The sequence below is a fragment of the Pristis pectinata genome, chromosome 10, assembly GCF_009764475.1.
Source record: "Pristis pectinata isolate sPriPec2 chromosome 10, sPriPec2.1.pri, whole genome shotgun sequence".
Taxonomy (NCBI): domain Eukaryota; kingdom Metazoa; phylum Chordata; class Chondrichthyes; order Rhinopristiformes; family Pristidae; genus Pristis; species Pristis pectinata.
The window spans coordinates 9,510,455-9,533,569 of NC_067414.1; the positions used below are offsets into that span (position 1 = coordinate 9,510,455).

The window sequence follows — 23,115 nt, forward strand, 5'->3', positions numbered from 1 at the left end:
CTGTATTCCAGTTTCCAACCATGCTCTAACTGAAAAATTCTTCTTCAGATCCTCTGTCTATGCCTCTCATAATCTTATAAACTATCAGGTATCCCCTCAGCCTCCGATGCTCCAGAGAAAACAACCCTAGTTTGTCCAAACTCTCCTAATAGTACATGCTCTCGAATCCAGGCAGTATCCTGGTAAACCTCTTCTGCACCCTCTCCAAAGCCTCCACATCCTTCCTATTGATGGGGCAACCAGAACTGAATGCAATACTCCAGATCAAGGTCAAAGTCGAGTTTATTGTCATATGCATAAGTATATGAATGCACAGGTGCAATGAAAAGCTTACTTGCAGCAACATCATAGGCACATAGCATTGAAGACACAAGATTTTCAAGACAAACATAAATTATACAAGAAAGAACACAATTGGAACAAAAAAAAAACAAAGTCCATTGGAGTACAAAGTGGTCAAATTGCTCTCAAATTGGTCAAATTATATAGCAACAGTATTGCTATACAGAGGTAGTAATTAGGGTCGTGCAGGTTAATTCATAGAGTTATAAAAAAGTTTTATAAAGCTACAACATGACTTCCTGACTCTTGAACTCAATGCCTTGGTTCTTAAAGGCAAGCATGTCATCTTCCTTCTTTACCACCCTATGTGCAGCCACTTTCAGGGAGCTCTGGACTTGCATCCTCTCCAATAGCTTCCCTACCACTGGCAGGAGAATCACCGGTCTATAATTTCCAGGAATATCCCTGTTTCCCTTCTTGAACAAGGAAACAACATTAGCTACTCGCCAGTCCTCCAGGACCCCTCATCTGGCTGGAGAGGACACAAAGATCTTGGTCAAGGCCCCAGCAATCTCATCTCTTGCCTCTCTCACTAACCTGCCATTAACTGTGTACTGTCCCCTTACATTTGATCTCCCAAAGTGCAACGTGCCACACTTGCCTGGATTAAACTCCATCTGCCATTTCTTCACCCATATCTGCAACTGATCTTTATCCCACTGTATCCTTTGGCAATCTTCTGCACTATCCACAACACCACCAATCATTGTGTCATCTGCAAACTTACTAACCCACAATCGACATTTTCCATCCAGGTCATTTATATATATCACAAACAGCGGAGGTCCCTGTGGAACAGCATAATCGTGGACCTCCAGCCAGAATAAGACCCATCGAACTCTACCCTCTGTCTTCTATGGGCAAGCCAATTCTGAATTATCACCTTCCTGAAAAACTCAATCGTTAGTAAGACACGATTTGCCCCACACAAAACCATGCTGACCATCACTAATTAGGCTATGCTTTTCCAAATGTTCATAAACCCTATTCCTAAGAGCCCTCTCCAATAGCTTCCCTAGCACTGACATGAGAATCACTGGTCTATAATTTTCAGGATTATCCTTATCTCCCTTTATGGACAAAGGAACAACAGTCCTCTGGGATCTCGCATGTGGCTAGAGAGGACACAAGGCCCCAGCAATCTCATCTCTTGCTTGTCTCAATAACCTGGGGTATATCCCATCAGGTGCTGGGGACTTATCCACCTTAACGTTCTTCAAAAGACCCAACACCACTTTTCTTCCTTTCAAAATGCCCTGACATGGTGTGCTCCTCACTGATCTCACTATCCTCCATGTCCTCCTACTTGGTGAATACCAATGCAAAGCACTCATATTGGACATCATCAACATCCTCCACCTCCAAGCACATGCTCCCTCCTTTATCCTTGAGTGGTCCTACCCTCTCTCTAGTTATTCTCTATACATTCCACACATACATCAAGAGCAAGAGTTTTTCCAGCAATTTGTTTTTAGGGATGGTCCTGATGCAAGTTCTCAACCTGAAACATCAACCATCCCTCTGCCTCCACTGATGCTTCTGAGTTCCTCCTGCAGCTTGTTTTCTGCTGTGGGGATACAATGTGCTTTGTCTGGAGAAGTCAGCGTTGGATCCCACTGTTCCATGCCCAGTGCCAGCAACAATGGTAACCCTGCAGATTGCTGCTCCCTAGCCTGTAGGGGAGGGGATATGGGGGTGGGGGGTGGGGGTGGAGGGAGGAATCCGCAGTCTCCCGCTCTCCAGCCCGGGGGTGGGGTAGGGATACTGGAAGGCGAGGGGGGGAGGGAGAGTGGGGTGGGGAGGAAGGGAGAGTGGAGGGTGGGGACCCCGCGGACTCCCGCTCTCCGGGGAGGGGAGGGGAGGAGAGGGGGAGGAGGGGAGGAGAGGGGGAGGAGGGGAGAAGAGGAGAGGGAGGACCCCGCGGACGCCCGCTCACCGGAGGGGGGAGGGGGGGGGGGGGGGGGAGGGGGGACCCCGCGGACGCCCGCTCACCAGAAGGGGAGTGAGGGGGAAGGGGAGGGAGGGGGGAGGGGGAAGGGGAGGGAGGGGGGAGGGGGGAGGGGAGGGGAGGGGAGGGGGGAGGGGGGAGGGGAGGGGAGGGGAGGGGGAAGGGGAGGGGAGGGGGGGAGGGGGGAAGGGGAGGGAGGGGAGGGAGGGGAGGGGGGGAAGGGGGGAAGGGGGGGAGGGGAGGGGGGGAAGGGGGGGAAGGGGGGGAGGGGGGGAGGGGAGGGGGGAGGGGAGGGGGGAGGGGAGGGAGGGGGAAGGGGAGGGAGGGGGAAGGGGAGGGAGGGGGAAGGGGAGGGGGGGAGGGGAGGTGGGGGAGGGGAGGGGGGGGAGGGGAGGGGGGGAGGGGGGGAGGGGAGGGGGGAGGGGAGGGGAGGGGAGGGGAGGGAGGGGGGAGGGGAGGGGAGGGGAGGGAGGGGGGAGGGGGAGGGAGGGAGGGGGGGAGGGGACGGGAGGGGGAGGGAGGGGGGAGGGGGGAGGGGGGAGGGGGGAGGGGGGAGGGAGGGGGGAGGGGAGGGAGGGGGGAGGGGAGGGAGGGGGGAGGGGAGGGAGGGGGGAGGGGAGGGGAGGGAGGACCCCACGGACGCCCGCTCTCAGGCCCGGGGTGGTCCCCGGCTGCGGGATGACCTGGAGTAACCCCGCCTCGCTGCAGCCGAGAGGATGATGGGAAGGAAAGCGAGCGAGCGAGCGACATGGCGGCGGCGGGGAGCCGGGCTCCATAGTCCCCGGCCGGCGCCGAGCCCAGGGGCCGCCATGGGCTGGCAGCTGGTGGCACTCCTCCGGCGGGGGGTGTGGGCGGCGATAACGGGCGGCTGTTACCTGGAGCCCAAACAGAGCGGCTTCTCCAACACCTTCCACCTGTACCTATGGATCGCGCTGCTCGGAGCTCCGTTCGTCCTGCACCTGGTGAGGGGGGCGGGGCCTGGAGGGTCGGGCGGGGCCTGAGGGCACCAGAGGGGCGGGGCGTGGAGGGGCGGGACCTGGAGGGGCGGGGCCTGGGCACCAGAGGGGCGGGACCTGGAGAGGGAGGGGCGGGGCCTGGAGTGGGCGGGGTGGGGCCTGAAGGCACCAGAGGGGTGTGACCTGGAGGGGGTGTGGCCTGAGGGCACCAGAGGGGTGGGGCCTGAGGTGTAGGCATGACAACATTGGGGGTGGGGCTCGAGGATAGCGGCATGGCCTGAGAGCATAGGTGGGGCCTGAGGGCAGGGGTGGGGTAATATTGGGGTGGAAGCTGGCATGGTGGGCAGGGATAGAGACAGGGTCTTGGGTGGTGGTGGTGGAGGAGGCACCTAGGAGTAGGCCCAGGAGATAGCTGCAAAGACGGGGTTGGGGGTCACTCAGGGGAAGATGTTGTAGGAGTAGGGGAAAGTGTAGGGTCAGGGATAGGGTCTAGGTCTGTGTGTGGGGCAGGTGCAGGGATAGGGATATGGAGATGGTCTGTGTAGGGACAGGGTATCTGGGTTGTGGCCTGGAGGTTTGGAAGCATTCACAAGGAATACGGTTTGGCTGGGAGACTTTTATGAGGAGTGGAGCTGGGCTGGGTGACAGAGAGTGAGTTGTGAGGGGGGAGACTGAAGGCAGGTGAGCACAGTTAGGGTTGGAAAAAAGGGTTAAAGAAAGAAAGAAAGTGCATGTTTAGGTGAGGGGAAAAGATTGAGAGAAGGAATACTAAGATTGGAGCAGAAGATGGTAGAGGGAAGGAGGAGAGGAGGTATAAGGTAATGGGAAAGTGTGGCAAGGGATGATGATATACTATTCCTGTCAGGGTGGCTGGATTAGAATCAGCCCATGCAATCTCCTTGTATACTACAAATTTACACCCATACGTTTTGATCTGCTGAGGGTTGGTGAGGTGAGTAGGATCCTATACCCTTAGTTAAAGTCTGGAGTATTCAACAGGCCTTGCTGGTCAGATAGTGAATTCTTGACCAGTGTCACAATAGCAGACTATCTGGTCATTATCCTGTTTTCTTTATGGGTGCTAGTGTCTGTCCATATTTTCAAGCAATACCCCCAATGCATGGCTGCCTCTATGAGAATAGTGGAGGTAGTAATAGATCATTGTGTGACTCAAAGTTATAGAGTCAGAGAGAGATACAGCATGGAAACAGGCCCTTCAGCCCACTGAAACTGTACCCATTTTTACACATTCTACCTTAACCCATTTTATCCTCCCCACATTCCCATCAATAACTCCTCCCACCTCCTCTTTAAACCCCCCCCCAAACAGATTCTAACACTTATCTACACACTAGAGGCAATTTACTGTACCCAATTAACCTTCCAACCACATGCTGTTTGGGATGGGGGAGGAAACTGAAGCTCCTGGAGGATGTCTGTATGGCCATAGGGAGTACAGGTCCTCCTCAGGTTATGAATGCCCAAATTACGTACAGCCCGTACACGTGAATGACCACTTGGGAGACCGGCGGGATGGATTTGCCAGTTGCTGCAAGCATCTTTTGCTGCCTGGGAACTCTGTTCGCAGTCACATTTCCGATTTGCGAATTGTCTGGGTTACAAACAGTTCACAGGAACAGAACCCTGCCATAGCCTGGGGGGGGACCTGTACAGGCTGACCTCAGATTCCAGCCTTCTGACTTGTGGACACCTCTGCATATGACCATATTATTAAATTCAAAAGTCCAATGTAGGTACAAATGTTCATTCTTCTGAATGGTAGAACTAATTTCCTCTCTTTCTCCACTTATAGTAATTGTTCTTTCTTATCAGTATCATGTACTTTTGGTGTCATTCATTACCATGCTGGGGAGGTGTAATTACCATATCAAGTGATTTTGCGTATTCTTTGACTTATGGACAAAATCAACTTATGAACATCTGTAAAAATGGAACCCGTTCATAAACTGGGGATAGCCCATACATGCAAACTCCACACTGACAACACTGGAAATACCAGCTGCATCACTGTGCTGCTATATTAACTCAAGTATAACTCGTCAATATTGGAGGAATAGGCAATTCTAGATGGTGGCAAAACTGTTTCCGATTAAATACAATGACTGGGAAATTCATCCAAGAGACAAGACACATTGAGTTGAGTGGGAAAATCTATGACCAAAGGTGTTCAAATGTGAGATCAAGGACCCAAGAAAGACTATTTCTAAATGGAAAGAGACTGGAAATTATTAAAAAGGGGACAGGGATTTGGGAATGAGGTTACACATTCACTAAAAGCCAGATGAAAACTGGTTACTGACACTGGCTTTGAGGGAGAGGGTTAGTGAAGGGGGAAGGGATTGTGAGGGAGAGGGGGCCGAGGGAAAGAGGGGTCTAGGGTTGGGGCAGTGAGGGACAGGGGCTGCAAGAGTGTATGTGCAGAAGCATGTGTCTTTGTGTCCACAAGAGTGTCTGGTGAGAATGTGACTAGCGGGGGCGGGAGGGAGTGCGCTTGTGTGTAGACATATTGTCTGTGCAGCAGAGCCTGGTCTTCCGTTGTCTTAGACTTCATTGCCATTGGACTAAAGCCTCACTCCATCAAAGCTTTTGTGGTATCTAGTCAGTGACACATATGGACATCTTCCAATCCCCAAAATACTGGAATGAAAGCAAGTTGTCCTCAACCCCAAGGGACTACCTAAGAAGGAGATGCTGGATGAGAATTGAGAAGGCCTTGGGAAGTGGTCAGAGTCAGGAATAGTCTGATTATGATGGAGCAGACAGCAGCTAGGCAACTTTTACCAGAGGGAGTTGCTGGTGTGGCTATGATGAAGGTTGGTTGTGACAACACTGATTCAGTGTCACCCGAGGCAAAACTTTCATCCAAGTAACTCTGATTTTTCTGTCATGGCCCTTCCTTCACAGTTTGTTGTGGGATATCTTTGTGCTTGAACAAGCAAGAGAGACTATACACGTGAATAAAGTGAGTACAGTAGCTGCCATCCCATACTCTCCTTTTGATAATTCTGCATTTTACTGTGAGGCTTAGAGGACAGGTCACTTAATATTGGGAAGTGCTGGCTTCTGACCCCTCCACCAAGTCAACAGCCCGGTATTTCCTGTTTATCAAGACTGGAGGCAAAGTACCACCATAAGCACCTCCAAGTCCCAGGCAGGAGACCGTCCAATACCTCAGAAGGGCAACTATACATGGATAATAAAAATAGGATTGACAGTGTTACCCCAAAAAAACAGGTTCCTTCAATGTTCAGCTGTACAATTATGAAGGATGGTGATCGGCAAAAGAACCAGAGGTGACATAAGGAAACTTTCTACGTACACATCAAATTGTCATCTGGATTGCACTGTCTCAAAGGTGAAGGGAAGTAGATTGTGGCTTTCAAAAGAGAACTGGATACATATTTGAAGGGAAAAGAAGTGTACAGGGCTTCGAGGGAAAGACTAATTGGATAACTCTACCAAGATAGCTGGGACAAGCATAATGTGCCAAATAGTTGTCTCCTATGTTTCCCAAATTAAACTAGTGAATACACTAAAATAAAACATTGGTTCATTGGCTGCAAAGCATTTTGGGATGTTCTGAAAGACTATGAAAGTCACTAAATGTATGTTTTTTGGTTTTATCATTCTCAGATTTCATGATGATTTTGGAATAATGGTAACTCCCAAGGAAACTGATCATCAGTTTTTAAAGTAGTTGCTATAGAGATAATGGATACACAAATTATTATCTTCCAACATTCTAGATTCCAGAATTGTTGCTGTAAATCAGAAGTAGCAAATGTGACCCCACTATTTAACAAATGAAGGAGTAAGAAAACCGGGAACTACCAATCGGTAGGCCTGACATCAGAGGTAGGGAAAATGCCGGAATCTATAATAAAGGATGTAATATCAAGATACCTAGAAAATGAGTGAATAGAGTCAACATGCATTTAAAAATGATTGACTAATCAATTGTAGTTCTTTGAGGCTACATCTTGTGGAGTCGATGAAGGGGGAATTGTTAGGAGTGATGTATTTGGATTTTTTAGAAGACTTTTGATAAAAGTCCCACATATAGCTTGGTGAACCAGGTGAGAGCACATTGAATTTGGTGTACCATAATAGTGTGGATTGAGAGTTGGTTAATAGATAGAAGATAAAAAGTAGGAATAAGTTCTCAGGTTTGCAGATTCTGTCTAGCAGGGTACTGGTTGGGGCTGCAACTATTCATGGTCTATATCAACAATCTAACTCGGGACCAAATGTAACCTGTATATGTTTGCTGATGACATACAGCTAAGAGGGAATATGAGTAATGATGAGGATACAAAGGCTTCAAGGACATAAAGACAATCTGAGAGATTGATCATCAGCATGACAGATGGCCAAAAATGTGGAGGGGTGTGAGGTTATTCGTTTTGGAAATGCTTATCTGCTGAAACAAATGCTGTGTATTTTTGAAATCGTGAGAAATTGAGAAATAATTTCAAAGGGACCTGGATATCCTTGTACACAAGTCAATAAACTAATATCCTGATGTGACCAGCAACTCAGAAAACAAATGCTATGTTGGCCTTTATTGCAAGTGGACATGAGTGCAAGGGTAAAGATGTCTTAGTACAATTATACAGGTCTTTGATAAGATCACACTTGGGGTATTGTGTACACTTTTGGTTTTCTTACCTAAAACAAAAGATAAAGAGGCTGTTGCAAGATATAAAAGGTTCACCAGACATAGAGGGCCCAACAGAGTAGACGTAGGGACAATGTCTCCCCTGGCTGAGAAGTTGAGAACTAGGGTTCATGGTACCAAAGTAAGGCCATTTAGGATTGAAATGAAGGGAAATATCTTCACTCAGAGTGCAGTGCATCTTTGAAATTCTCCAGCACAGAGGACTGTGAAGGTTCAGTCATTCAAAACAAACATTGGTAGATTTCTGGATATTAAAGAAATCATGGTTTTTAAAGGGGGGGGGCGGGAAATGCCTAAAAACAGCCTTTGAGGTAGGAGACGAACTATTATCTTGTTGAATGGTGGAGCAGGCTCAAGGGGTCAAATGGTCTCTCCCTGCTCCTATTTCTCATGTTCTTAGAAGAGATTTCAGGCTGTTTCTAGGGCTGGAGAAGTTTAGTAATGATATCAAGTTGGCCAGGCTGTGGTTACTTTCTCTAAAACGGGAATCTGAAGGAGGACTTAAGTGAAAGTGTATAGTTCTAGAAAGGCCTACATCCAACTATTTAACATGCTTTCATTTGCTTCTTTCTTGTACATCATTAAGTTTATTAGCAGCCACCGGAACATCATGGAGACATCTGCTTCCAGTTTTAATGCATGGTGGTTAGGTGATCTTTGCTTCATTGTTTGATACAGTTGTGCTTAGCCATTACTTCCATTTTTTGTGTCGGTTGAGAGTACTACAGGTGTGACAAAGGCCCTTTGTCTAGTTCTGAAGTCACTTGTGAAATTCATCTCTAGACATAATACTGCTTTCACTTCACACTCTTATTTTACCTTTTCTCTGATTGTATGGACCTCATTTCTTGCCTATCACCTAAAGTATCATGGCAGTGTAGCAGTTAATGTAACACTATTACAGTGCCAGCGACCCGGGTTCAATTCTGGCTGCTGTCTGTAAGGAGTTTGTATGTTCACTCCGTGTCTACGTGGGTTTCCTCCGGGTGCTCTGGTTTCCTCCCACATTCCAAAGACGTACGGGTTAGGAAGTTGTGGGCATGCTGTGTTGGCGCCGGAAGCATGGCGACACTTGCGGGCTGCCCCCAGAGCACTCTACGCAAAAAGATGTATTTCACTTTGTGTTTCGATGTACATGTGACTAATAAAGAAATCTTATCTTAATTAATCTTATCCCAAACCAAATCCCAAATCCCAAATTTCTTGCATATCCCCAAATGGTAGCATCTCTCCACTCATTAGACCCTGCAGGAACATTGTAACCTATGTACCTACTCTTAGCAATTGTTTTGTGAACATGATATCTCTGATATGTGTATCATAACCTTGCATTATCACTGCATAGCCTTGAAAGTAGCTGTTGGGAAGGTTAGGAAGTAGTTTTCTTAAACCTGGTGGTGTGGGATTTCAAGCTTCTGTACCTCCTGCCCGATGGTAGCTGCAAAAGGTGGCATGGCCCGGATGGCGGGGATCTTTGATAATAAGTTGCATACGGCAATAAACCCGACTTTGACTTTGACTTTTAAAAAGTCTGCTTCTGTCTCTCAGGAACTTCATCAGAAAAATAATGACTAATTGAGGCACAAGGTGCTTAGTTTATCTCTATAAAACTGCAGAGTTCACAATTTTCTAATTATTTGTGAGGAATGAACCTTAACTATTTGATTGTCATGTTTAACAAGTATTGTTTTACCATCATGACCTCTTCTATTATGAGGGACTTTCCATATAACCCTCTTTAATAGTTTATTCAATCTTCTTGGTATTGGTATTGGTTTATTATTGTCACTTGTACCGAGGTACAGTGAAAAGCTTGTCTTACAAACCGAATGTACAGGTCAATTCATTACACAGTGCAGTTACATTGAGTTGGTACAGAGTGCATTGATGTAGTACAGGTAAAAACACTAACAGTACAGAGTAAAGTGTCACAGCTACAGAGAAAGTGCAGTGCAATAAGGTGCGAGGTCACAACAAGATAGATCGTGAGGTCATAGTCCATCTCATTGCATAAGGGAACCGTTCAATAGTCTTATCACAGTGGGGTAGAAGCTGTCCTTAACTCTGGTGGGACGTGCCTTCAGGCTCCTGTATCTTCTACCCGATGGAAGAGGAGAGAAGAGAGAATGTCCCGGATGGGTGGGGTCTTTGATTATGCTGGCTGCTTCACCAAGACAGTGAGAGGTAAAAACAGAGTCCAAGGAGGGGAGGCTGGTGTCTGTAATGTGCTGGGCTGTGTCCACAACTCTCTGCAGCTTCTTGTGGTCTTGGGCAGAGCAGTTGCCGTACCAAGCTGTGATACATCCTGATAGGATGCTTTCTATGGTGCATTGGTAAAAGTTGGTGAGTGTCAAAGGGGACAAACTTCTGAATTGATCTCTGTCTCAGGTGGTCTAATACAATGTCTCAGTGTTCTATAAGTGTTTCTTGATTGGTATTGGTATTGGTTTATTATTGTCACTTGTACCGAGGTACAGTGAAAAACTTGTCTTACAAACTGATCTTACAGGTCAATTCATTACACAGTGCAGTTACATCAAGTTAGTACAGAGTGCATTGATGTAGTACAGGTAAAAAAAATAACAGTACAGAGTAAAGTGTCACAGCTACAGAGAAAGTGCAGTGCAATAAGGTGCAAGGTCACAACAAGGTAGATCGTGAGGTCATGAGGTCATAGGTCATAGTCCATCTCAGCATGCTCTGAAATGCTCTATAGAGAAGGCATTAAATTTAAAGCTGAAGTTTGAGTGTTCTCAAAGTGAATGGTGGATAATTTGGGAATGCATCCATAGACTCTGGCCTCCCAACATCTGAAGAGAATACTTGAATTGCCTGTTGTAGGACAGTTGACAATTCACATTCTGGCCTTTCAGCCTAAGTTTTATGCCATCAATCACCACGATTCCTTCCCGAAATACCATTGTTTTTGGTGCCTTCAGCTGCTGTATTCATGACAATTATGTTTATATTATTATATCTCTGGAGTCATCAGTGAACTCATTATATGAGTTATTTCATTACTGAATTTCATTACCGAAAGTATTGGTATTTCACTGAGCTGTTTTACGTAAAATAATTATTTGCGTGGTCTCAATCCGTTAACTTCAAAGATACATACATGGAGCTATTTTCTATTGCTTTAGCCTTGGATCGACCGTCACTATTTAATGAATCCAGATAATCTGGATAACATTTAACCAATGAAGTACGTGCACTATCACCACACAATTAAAGGAATCCAGAAATCCAGTCTTCACAAGATTAAACTACCTTGTCAGCACCCTGCATCTTTGTTTCTTGCAGCTTGCCTCATGAGTTGCATGTAAATCATTCCACGGGCATTCCCGAAATCCATTTACTCAACTACGTTCCCAATATTGTTGGCAAACACATTTGCTGCACTTGCTTTAATCACCTAGTGTCTTATCTTCTGATAGATTGACATCTGCATCTGTTCTCATGAATAGTGTAAAACCCAGTAACCATTAAATCTTCCATTCTTTGTGTCACAAGGAAGACCTGTGTTTCATAAAGATTGAAGAGAATGAGTTTCCCCAGGGTTTTTCTTTAAGACAGCATACACTTGATCTAACAGAGTCTCCTTTTCTGAACACTTAGGTATCAGTTAGGACTATATGTGCCCAAATGAGGTGCTTTAGCACATTCTAACAATTTAAAAGCTTGTACTGATGTAATAATTTCTGAATTGAGGCTTGTTAACTTTATGTAAAGTTTGCTAAAGTTCATGCTATACTCTTAAGTGATGGCCTATTTTCCAAGCATATCACATTCTGACCTGGCATCAGAGGCACCTTAATTGGTCATTTCCTTGTAGACTTTGTCTAAGACTTTCTAAAATCTTTATCATTATCTGGAAAAAGAACTGCATCTAAAAAATAACTTGCTTCTGATTCTATATTGTTTTGGAAGAACCACGTGCAAGGTCATATGCTGCTTTCTCTTTAGTAATTTATGAGCTTATCTTGTTCTTCCATTCTGAAAACATCAGAAAGAGTTGGTACGTTGAATGTTTGAACGTGGCTTTCAAGTTTTATGCCATAAATGCTCAGGCAACCATCTTCTGTTATCATGTTAAGCTCGGATGACTAGGTATAAAGTGGCAAAGTATCTGGTTTAAAACAAGAGTGAGTTATCAAAGGTGGCACTGCTGCCCATGTCCTTACTTGCTTCATACCATTTACTCGTGCATGCTGATATACATTAGCTCCCGGCAAAGTAGATTTCAAAATTCTCAGGCTTGTATTCAAATTCCTGCATTACCTTGCTCTTCAATCTCTTTCTAATCTTCTCCAGACCTACAACCTGCATGCTACTTGTACTCTTCCAATTCTGGCCTCTTGTCTTTACGGGTAGATACTCCCATGAAAGAGAATAGAAGCGTATGATGAGGTGAGCTGAAGAAGGGGGGGATAAGGTTCGTGTGGAGCATAAACATTTGGATAGACTATTTGGGCTAAAGAGCCTACTGTGTTGTAAAGTTTATGTAAGTATGTCATGAGGTAGGCAGTGTTTTTGTGTATAAATCTTCACCTTAAGGTAGGAGCAGTGTGAAATAGGAAAGTATTCATTCACTGCTCCTCCTCTTCCAGGAGCTAATGACATTCTGTGAGACCACATTAAGATAAACTGCATGTGCATATTCCATTTCTGTGCATGCACACTTTTCTGACTGTTTTAAATCATTGGCTTCTATTACATTAACAGGAATATTTTTCCCCAACACCATGAGTTTTATTGGTGAAATTTTCTTCTCGAGTGTTCTTCTCTTCTGTTCTGATAATTAATGATGTCACAGTAAGGAGCTATCCAGTGTCAGCCCTATTTCATCCAAGGTCTCATGGCTATGTGGACTATTTGAACATATTTTCTCAACCAAAGCAGTTGCAAATGTATTAATGGCTGGTGTCACAAGGAAGAGGAAACTATTCAGCCTGCAGATCCTCCCATTCAGTTAGATCATGAGCAACTTCATTCACCTGTTTTTGCTTCATATACCTTGACACTTCTACCTAAAGTCTATCACTTTTGGTCCCTCAAGCTCCAAATAGCAATATGCACAATCTTTTGGGAGAGAAGATTCCAGATTTTCCACTCTCCTGTATGTGGAAAAAATGCTTTCATGTTTAACTTCTGAATGATCTGTTTCTATCTTTAAGATGATGTTTTTTTGTTCTACCAGAGGAAATAAGGAAATTGCTTTCCTATATCTACTCTATCAGATACCCATATCATTTTTGAGCCTTCAATATTCTAAACTCAGATTTACAAATCAAATGGAACCTGTCTTTGCAGCTTAACCCAGATGATTCTAGGATGACCCATCAAAACTATTCTGCCCATCCTTGAGGTACAGTCCCCAGAAATGAAAAGACACTCCATTATTCTTTTATTGGTATTGGTTTATTATTGTCACTTGTACTGAGGTACAGTGAAAAACTTGTCTTGTAAACCAATCATACAGGTCAATTCATTACACAGTGCAGTTACATTGAGTTAGTACAGAGAGCATTGAGGTAGTACAGGTAAAAACAATAACAGTACAGAGTGGTACAGAGAAAGTGCAGTGCAATAAGGTGCAAGGTCACAACAACAATGTAGATTGTGAGGTCAGAGTCCATCTCATTGTATAAGGGAACCGTTCAATAGTCTTATCACAGTGGGGTAGAAGCTGTCCTTAAGTCTGGTGGTATGTGCCCTCAGGCTCCTGTATCTTCTACTCGATGGAAGAGGAGAGAATTTCCACAAGGAGTGGTATTACTGTATATTTAGTCATTTGGTGCTCTTCTCTACACCACTACAATGCCCTGGTTAGTATTGAGATTAGTAGTGCATCACCTGAGATAAGATAACACCATAGAAAATGATTTGGATCTCTTTTAAATGACTCATTTTTATATATTTTTTATGGTCGCATCTTCAAGCAGGAGACCCAGTGAAATTTTGCACATCTGATGACAAAGTCACTAGAGTGAGCAACTATTGAGGAGCATCTTATGCATGTTGGAGATCTGAAACAAAGAGCAATACTGAGATCACTCAGAAGGTCAGGCAGCATCATTGGAAACAGAACCAAGATAACATGTCAAGTATGAGGCTCCTTCCACTGATTAATTTACAGATTTTCAACTCCATTAGAATTAAATATCCGTAATGCAAATACATCTCAATAATTCATTATTCAAATATATGTAGTGAAATTCAAATCCAGTTAGCATATCTATTTTCGGAACTTCAGTTTATCAATCTCAGTCTTGAAATTTTTGTTTGGAAAGGTTACCAAGAGCTATACAACAGAGGCAGACAAGTGGATTAATGAACAGATCAGCCAAGATCTGATTGAATAGGCTTTGAAGGGCTAAATGGCCTTCCTCCTGTTTTTATGCTCCTAAACCACATGAAATTAAAGAAATTTAAACTTTCGCTTTACAGAGCTTCACAGGAAAGATACATTTTTCAATCTTTAACTAAGCTCTTGACAGCTGCTTTCTTCTGATCTGTTTTGCAGGCCGCATCTCCCAGCAGAGTCGCTCTTGGGATTTACTGTGGTTTGATAGCTCTCCTTTTTACTGTGATAAAGACAATTAATTATCGGCTTCACATTATGTTTGAAGACGGAGAAATAATACATCAGAGTACCCAAGCTACATCCTTCACAAAGGATAGGACTGGATCTGGAACACGGGACAATGATGAATCAGAATTGATGCTTTCCGTTAGTCCTGGGTAAGAGAATAGCAATACCTAACCAACCTTAATAAATTGTGCATGGAAATGCTCTTGTATTTGCAAGATTATGAATCATTTTTTTTTGTAGCATCAGCTGTGGCTCAGTGGGTAGCACAATTGCTTCTGGTCAGAAGGTTCAAGTACCACTTCAGAGCCTTGAGAACACAATCCTCACATTCACATTTGGAGTGTGCTACAAGCCATTAAAAGTGCTATCTTTCAGATGAGATGTTAAACAGAGGTCCTCTCTGTCCCATTGCATGGAGATTTAAGATTCCATGGCATGATTAGAGAGTTCTCCCTGGTGACCTAGCCAATAAGTACTCCTCAACCAGCATCATTAAATTCAGAAACAAAAGCAGAGAATGTGGGACCATTTGGCAATGGCAGCATCAGTGAGGAGAGAAACAGAGTTGATACTTCAGGTCAAGGGTGTTTCATCAGAATTGGAAAAGTGAGAAGACAAGCTTGTTTTTAATGACAGAACATGGGAAATTGGGGGAGCAGGGGGAATGCCTTTGAGAGGATGGAGATCAGAGTCATCAAGGTAGCAGTTAGTTCAGTTCACTATTATACAGATTATGTTCAATTCCACATTGATGTTTCTGGGCCCGACTGTAACATTGTTGGCTACAACATCGATCAAGCTTAATAAGTTTTTAATTGGCTGTAAAGTGCTTGTGAGGGGTGCCATGTAAGTCTAAGGCTTTCTATTTTACTTGAGTGGGGCAGGGGAATAGTTCGAGGCACCTTGTTTCTTTCATTTTCAGTGCCAGGCTTGGGTCCTTTTGTTTTGTTCCAAGTATACCTCAGGTCAAGAACTCCAGTGAGAACTGCTGACTGTGTCCTCTTTGTGGGTGAGTTGCTCTCCCAAAATCTGCATCTAAGCATTGAAATATGGAAGTTAGAGATGAGCTGAAGGTCAGATGCCAGTGTGTGAGACCTCTTCCAACGATGCTGGACTCGCCACTGAGTCTGGTGGTGGAATACTGAAGTGTGACCAGACGGACCAAATGTACTTTACATCTGGCCCCTCAATTTTTTCAGCAGGAATGGCTAGCATAAAAAGTATCTCCACTCATTTCAATGAAAAAAGTATCTCCACTCATTTCAATGAAGTCACTGACCTTGAGTTTTAAGCTGGGTGCAGGTAAATGATTTATTTTCCCCTGTCTTAATGCTTGTATTTCTAGTACTTTAATGTCTTTTAATTAAACTATTATTATAAATCTATTTTTAATGTCATTAATTTTTTATTGTTTTAATTATTCAAGACAATTTTATTTGCATTTAAAAATCTTTGATTATCAGTGACATCTAAAAATAGTTCAAAGGCCTTTTGACAGCAGCAATCTGTCAAAAAACCATCAGGTTGTTCTGGGAGCAGTGCTGCAGGACTCTATGTAGAGTCTCATCACTACGTATGACCCACTCCACTTCGAGTGAGGACACTCTGATGTGGAGTGTCAGCTTGGTTGTTTCTCAGTACCCAGATTAGGTTAGTGTGATAAGCAGACACTATGGTGGTGAATCCAATGTAATCTGGCCTACAGAGTGATCCTGGGTATTGAGTATCAGTGGGTTATTAATGGAAAAGGAGATGAGTAATGATTAGCAATCAGTTTATGTCATTGGTTTATTATTGTCATGTATTGAGATACAGTGAAAAACATTGTTTTGCATACAGTTCATTTCAAAACATAAGTACATTGAGGTAGTACAAAGGGAAAAGCAATAACAGAATGCAGAGTTACAGTTACAGAGAAAGTGCTGTGTAAGGTGCAAGGGCTACGATGACGTAGATTGTGAGATCAAGAGTTCATCTTTATCATACAAGAGGTCTGTTCAAGAGTCTTACAACAGTGGGATAGAAGTTGTCCTTGATTCTGGTGCTGCATGTTTTCATGCCTTTGTATCTTCTGCCCGATGGAAGGAGGGAGAAAGAATGACCAGGGTGGGAGGGGTCTTTGATTTTATTGGCTGCATTCGTGAGGCAGTGGGAAGTGTAGAGTCCATGGAGGGGAGGCTGGTTTTCGTGATGGACTGAGCTGTGTCCACAACTCTCTGCAATTTCTTGTGGTCTTGAGCAGAGCAGTTGCCATACCAAGCTGTGATTCATCTGGATTGGATGCTTTCTATGATGCATCTATAAAAATTGGTGAGGGTGAACAGGGATATGCTGAATTTCCTTAGCCTTCTGAGGAAGTAGAGACGCTGGTGTGCTTTCTTGGTGATAGTGTCTGCGTGGTTGGACCAGGACAAACTATTGGTGATATTTACACTTAGGAACTTGAAGTTCTCAACCATCTCCACCTCTGCACCATTGACATGTGTGCTCTGCCCTGCTTCCTGGAGTTAATTACTAGCTCTTTTGTTTTGCTGACATTGAAAGGTTGTTGTCTTGACTCCATCCACTAGGCTCTCTTTCTCTTTCCTGTACTCTGTCTCATCGTTATTTGAGATACGGCTTACTGCGGTGTTATCATTTGCGAACTTGTAGATGGAGTTAGAGCAGAATCTGGCCATGCAGTTGTGAAAGTATAGAGAACAAAGTAAGGGGCTGAGGAATGTAGTTGGAGAAGAAGAAATGAGCATTTTTGAGTCAAGTTTATCTTCGTGGGCATTTTATGGTCAAATAAAAATGTAATAGAATTGCCTTGATCACTAAAGGCGTAAAAGCAGAACCAGCAGTCATTGTTAATGGATTATAGCAATGACGGCTAAGGTTTAAGGTCGCACAGCCACATATGAAAACATTCGCTTTCAATCAGTCTTGAGTAATAAAGTTTATATAGCCCGGTCTGATGAGCAAATGCTCAATTTGAAGTCTTCAGAACAAATTAATCTGCAGCAAAGGAAATGAGAAGAATTACTGTAAAAACTGGAACTAAAGGTATTGCATTAAGATGTGCAATCTTAGTAAAGTTGCAAAATAGGAATTGCATAGAAATTTGAGACAACTCGGAAATAATAGAGGAAATAATAACAGCTTGTATTAAAAGCATATCTTTAATGTGGTATAATATCCAAAGGCTCTTCACAGGAGGAACTAAATTTGATACTTGATCTTATAAGGAGGTATAAGGGAAGATGACCAAAAGATTGGTTGAAGAGGAATCTTAAAAGAAGAGAGAGAGAAAGAGGATAGATAAAGAGGTGGCGAAGCTAAGGAAGGGAACACCAGGTATTTGGGGCAGCAGTGGAGTAATTGCTGTAACGTTCAAATGGCCAGAATCACAGATATCTTAGAAGTTTTCAATGTTAAGATAAGATTTCTTTATTAGTCACATGTACATCGAAACACACAGTGAAATGCATCTTTTGCGTAGAGTTTTCAAGGGGCAGCCCGCAAGTGTCACCATACTTCCGGTGCCAACATAGCATGCCCACAACTTGCTAACCTGTACATCTTTGGAATGTGGGAGGAAACTGGAGCACCTGGAGGAATCCCATGCAGACACGGGGAGAACGTACAAACTCCTTACAGACAGTGGCCGGATTTGAAGCCGGGTCGCTGGCGTTGTAAAGCGTTACGCTAACTGCTACACTACCGTGCCTGCCCCTAAATTTGTCCTGTTTTGCAAATTTAATGAGATTATGATTCTTCCAGTAAGACCACTGAGTGACGGAAATATTTAAAGTTTTGTCAGTATTTTCTTCACCTGGACTCTGTAATTCTGTTTAAAAGGAATCTAGAAATAAAAATCTGGTATCAGTCAAAGTGACTGTGAACCTTCTGGATTGATTCTACAAACTCAGTTGATTCTCCAGCATCTGTAGGAAAGGAAGATGTTCCTACTCAATCCAAGCCTACATGTGGGTCCAGTCTCACACCAGTGAACTGGATGAGCAACCAACCCCCTCAATTGTATCAAAAATCAGACTCTTCTGTCACAAACCAGCAACAAAAGAAACACACTGAGCATGATTCAGTGTTAAAAACTATTTTATTAATCACTACTTATGATAATACGTAAAATAAAAGTAAAAATGTTAGTATGTTAGAATTCAAAAATGTTAAACCTCGAACGTTAACCCCAAAACTAAACTCTTTGTGTGTGTGTGTGTGTGTGACAAAGGCCCAAACTCCAAGTTCCAGAATGGTTCTTAAAGTTCAGTTCCGCAAGCCATAAGGTGAAACGTGACCAAGGGCTTCTTCAACAACCACCGTTGTCTGAAGATAAGACGTAGATGTAGAAAAACATAGAGAGAGTAAATACAAAATCCAAATGTTCCACGATGGAACCCCAAACGACACTTCAGTGTTTACTCGGTAGTGACTTCCTCACCCCGAAAAGCATCCGAACCGTGGTCGTCCACACACAAATACCTGTTTCCTTCTACAGGTCAGCAACAAAGTGAACTCCACCGGATTACTTCCAACTTCCATACATGGATTTCAGTGGCAAACACAGTTATTGTTTCTCATCCATCGATAGAGAAAACAAGCAAGCTGGTGTCTCTCTCCCTTCTCTCTCTCTCTTTCTTCTTCTTCTGACTTCTTCAACAACGTCATTACGTCCTTTATCTTCTATTGACGTAAGCACGCCCCACACACACATACACACACACTCTCTATCTTAAAGGGACTTTCACTGAGTCCATAACACCTCCCACCTAAAAAAAAATTTTCCCAAGAAAATTTTAACCGTGCATAGAGTTAGTAATGTTAATAATTATCACGCTACACAACTACAGACTATCAGATTAGGACAGATACATGTTTCCCATTTAACATCGAGAAAGACAATCAGCAATCACATTATCTTTGCCTTTAATGTGAGTTATCATGAGATCAAACTCTTGCAAAATTAAACTCCAGTTTAACAGCCTTCTGTTCTTGTTTTTGACTCGGCTCAGAAACACCAATGGGTTATGATCTGTATACACAGTCAATGGTTTCTGAGCGGTGCAAACATATACACTGAAATGTTGCAAGGCTAAAACAAGCGACAGTAGTTCTTTCTCTATGGTGGAATAATTCTTTTGATGCTCATTAAATTTCTTTGAAAAGTAAGCTACAGGATGGTCAATATCATCAAGGTCACCCTTCTGCAACAACACAGCTCCTGCAGCTTCATCACTGGCATCTACTGCTAATGAAAATGGCTTTTCAAAGTCAGGTGTTCTGAGCACAGGATGGTAGCATAAAATGGCTTTCAGCTTCTTAAATGCTTCTTGACAAGAATCTGTCCAAACAAACTTTACTCCCTTCTTCAGAAGATTAGTTAGGGGAAGAGCAATATCAGCAAAATTTTTACAAAATTTTCGGTAATATCCAACCATTCCCAAAAATCTTCTAACAGTCCTCGTACCTGTGGGAATAGGGAACTCAGATATTGCTTGAACTTTTGCCTGAACAGGAGCTTGCTTGCCTTGACCTACAACATAACCAAGATACGTCACAGTGGCATGGCCAAATTCACTTTTAGCCAAGTTAACTGTAAGGTTAGCCTTGGAAAGTCTGTCAAACAACCTTTCTAACGCAGAGATGTGATCCTCCCATGTATCATTCCCAGTCACTAAGTCGTCAATGTAGGCATCTGTATGTTTTAACCCATGAATCACTGAATTAATCATTCTTTGAAATGTTGCCGGAGCATTTTTCATTCCAAATGGCAAAACATTGTATTCATACAATCCAGAAGGGGTTACAAAGGCTGAAATCTCCCTTCCTCTATCTGTTAATGGAACACACCAGTACCCTTTTAATAGGTCAATCTTTGTAAGAAATTTTGCCTTTCCCACTCTGTCTATGCAATCATCCACCCTAGGAATAGGGTAAGCATCTGACTTTGTTACAGCATTCACTTTCCTGTAACCTGTGCAAAATCTAACAGTTCCATCAGGTTTAGGTACAATAACACAGGGCGAACTCCAATTTGAAGTAGAATGTCTAATAATATCATTTTCCAACATGTATTTTATTTCCTGATCAACAAGTTTACTTTTTTCTACATTCATTCGATATGGGTGTTATTTGATTGGTTTTGCATCCCCAACATCAACATCATGGGTAATTATCGATGTTCTGTTTGGAACATCTGGGAACAGATTTTTAAATTTTAAAATTAATTCTCTCATCTGTTGTTTTTGTGAAACTTGTAAATGGTCCAACTTCGTTTCAAGGTTCTCCAGGATATTTTGGTTTTTTAGTTTCGATGGAACAATATTTGGTCTAAATTGGCCTTCCTCAACATCAACATCAGGCATTCTAGAAACAACCTTTACACCATCCACCAAGGCCACCACTGAATCCCTCTCATAATAAGGTTTTAGCATGTTTACATGACAGAGTTGTGTTTTCTTGCGTCTATCTGGTGTTTTGATTATATATGTTAGATCAGTCACTCGAGATTCAATAACATAGGGTCCAGAAAAACGAGCTTGCAAGGGATTATTTTGGCTAGGGAAAAATACCAACACCTTTTGCCCCACTGCGAATGTCCTAGGCCGAGCACGTCTATCAAAATATGTCTTCATTCTTATCTGGCTAGTTTTCAAATTCTCTCTCGCTAGCTGGCAGACTCTCTCCAACCGAGTTTTAAATTTTTGGACATAGTCCAACAGACTCAAGTGAACTTCCTCATTAACCCATTGCTCTCTCAACAACTCCAAAGGTCCTCTCACCCTATGTCCAAATACAAGCTCAAACGGACTAAATCCTATTGACTCCTGGATCGATTCTCTAACGGCAAACAAAAGTAAATGGATACCTTCGTCCCAATCCTTGGTGTTTTCAAAGCAATAAGTCTTCAGCATATTTTTGAGAGTAGAATGAAATCTCTCCAGAGCTCCTTGAGATTCTGGGTGATATGCAGATGATACAATGTGCTTTGCTCCCAGCTCATAGACTATTTGTTGAAAAATTTTTGACATAAAATTACTACCTTGATCAGATTGTATTTCTTTTGGCAAACCAAACAAGGTAAAAAATTTTACAAGAGCCTTTGACACCGTCTTGGCCTTAATATTTCTAAGGGGTATTGCCTCTGGAAATCTAGAAGTGGCACACATGATGGTTAACAAATACTGATTTCCAGTCTTAGACTTTGGTAATGGACCAACACAGTCCACAATCACCTTCGAAAAGGGTTCACCAAAAGCAGGAATTGGTTTCAAAGGAGCCACAGGGGGTTTTTGATTTGGTTTACCTACCATCTGACATGTGTGGCAGGTTCGACAAAACATCACCACATCTTTTCTCAAACCAGGCCAATAGAATTGTTTCAAGATCTTCCCTACAGTTTTATTCACACCAAAATGACCACCCAAAGGCATACTATGGGCCAGGTTTAAAATCTCATCCCTATAAACTTTTGGAACAACAACCTGATGAATAACTTCCCATTCCTCAGTAACAGAAACATGAGGAGGTCTCCATTTCCTCATTAACACTCCATTTTTGACATAGCATCCAGTTGGCACCTTTTCAATCTCCTCACATGAGAGAGCTTTTTCTTTCAATTCTGTCAACTCAGGGTCCTTTGTCTGTTCCACCATAAAATCCTTCCTCGACAAAGACAAATCTTTAAATTCAGGCTCACTATAAGGATGTTGATCCTCCAGTGAAGACAGAAACGTCTCAGATAAGGCATCATAATTTTCTTCCTGTTTAGGACTGTCACAAGGAACCACATCAGACTGCACCGGACTGTCTGTCTTGGCTAATTCTCTAGCTCTAGCTCGAGTCACCGCACATGATGGGTAAACATCTGGATCATTCTCAGACTCATCAATCCTTGGTTTGGTTGTTAACCGTACCACAGGATCACTTTCTCCATTTGCAAGGTCATTTCCCAATAACAAAGAAACTCCTTCCACTGGCAAACTAGGTCTTATCCCTATCTCGACTGGTCCTTCTACGAACTTTGACTTTAAAATCACCCTGTGAAAAGGGACAGACATGGTCTCACCTGTAACACCTCGTACTAGATTTACTTCACCAGTGTCACTTTCTTCACCAAAATTTAAAACACTGTCCAGCAAGAGAGATTGACTAGCCCCAGTATCTCTAAGAATTTTCACTGGCACCTGGGGTGACTCATCATTCAGTGAAACAAACCCTCTGATACATACGAACGGAATTCCTTTCTCACCTCCTCCAACTTTTCCGCTTTTCCCTCTTGCAAGGACTGGTCTTTAACAGCATCTCCTAAACCTTTTTGATTTTTAATTGCCTGAAAGCAAGCATTGGGCCCAGCTTCCTTCTTTTTCTTCAAAAGGGCACAATTAGATATCACGTGGCCAGGTTTCCTACAGTAATAACAAGTACGCTCAACAGGTTTCTCCAGCCCTGGCTTCTTTTCATCTTTTCCTTTTTGATTACCTCCCAATTTAATCTCTGGTTTCCCTGGATTGTCTTTGTAACTCTTTTGAAAGGTTTTAGGTTGTCCCCATTTGGATTTATGGGTTAAAGCATA

The 23,115-nt window shown here is 43.2% G+C and overlaps 1 protein-coding gene and 1 long non-coding RNA gene across 2 annotated transcripts in view; one reads left to right on the forward strand and one right to left on the reverse strand.

Moving 5' to 3' along the window:
- Positions 1–23,115, reverse strand: part of LOC127574917 (uncharacterized) — a 792,285-nt gene that overhangs the window by 77,146 nt on the left and 692,024 nt on the right. Inside the window, exon 2 of the long non-coding RNA XR_007956973.1 lies at positions 19,023–19,302. This is a non-coding gene — a long non-coding RNA (uncharacterized LOC127574917). The remainder of the gene's footprint in view (positions 1–19,022; positions 19,303–23,115) is intronic.
- Positions 3,048–23,115, forward strand: part of LOC127574890 (pecanex-like protein 1) — a 207,527-nt gene continuing 187,459 nt past the window's right edge. Inside the window, 2 exon segments of the mRNA XM_052024376.1 lie at positions 3,048–3,252; positions 14,472–14,689. Coding sequence (XP_051880336.1) covers positions 3,100–3,252; positions 14,472–14,689 — 371 coding nt within the window. The 5' untranslated portion in view covers positions 3,048–3,099.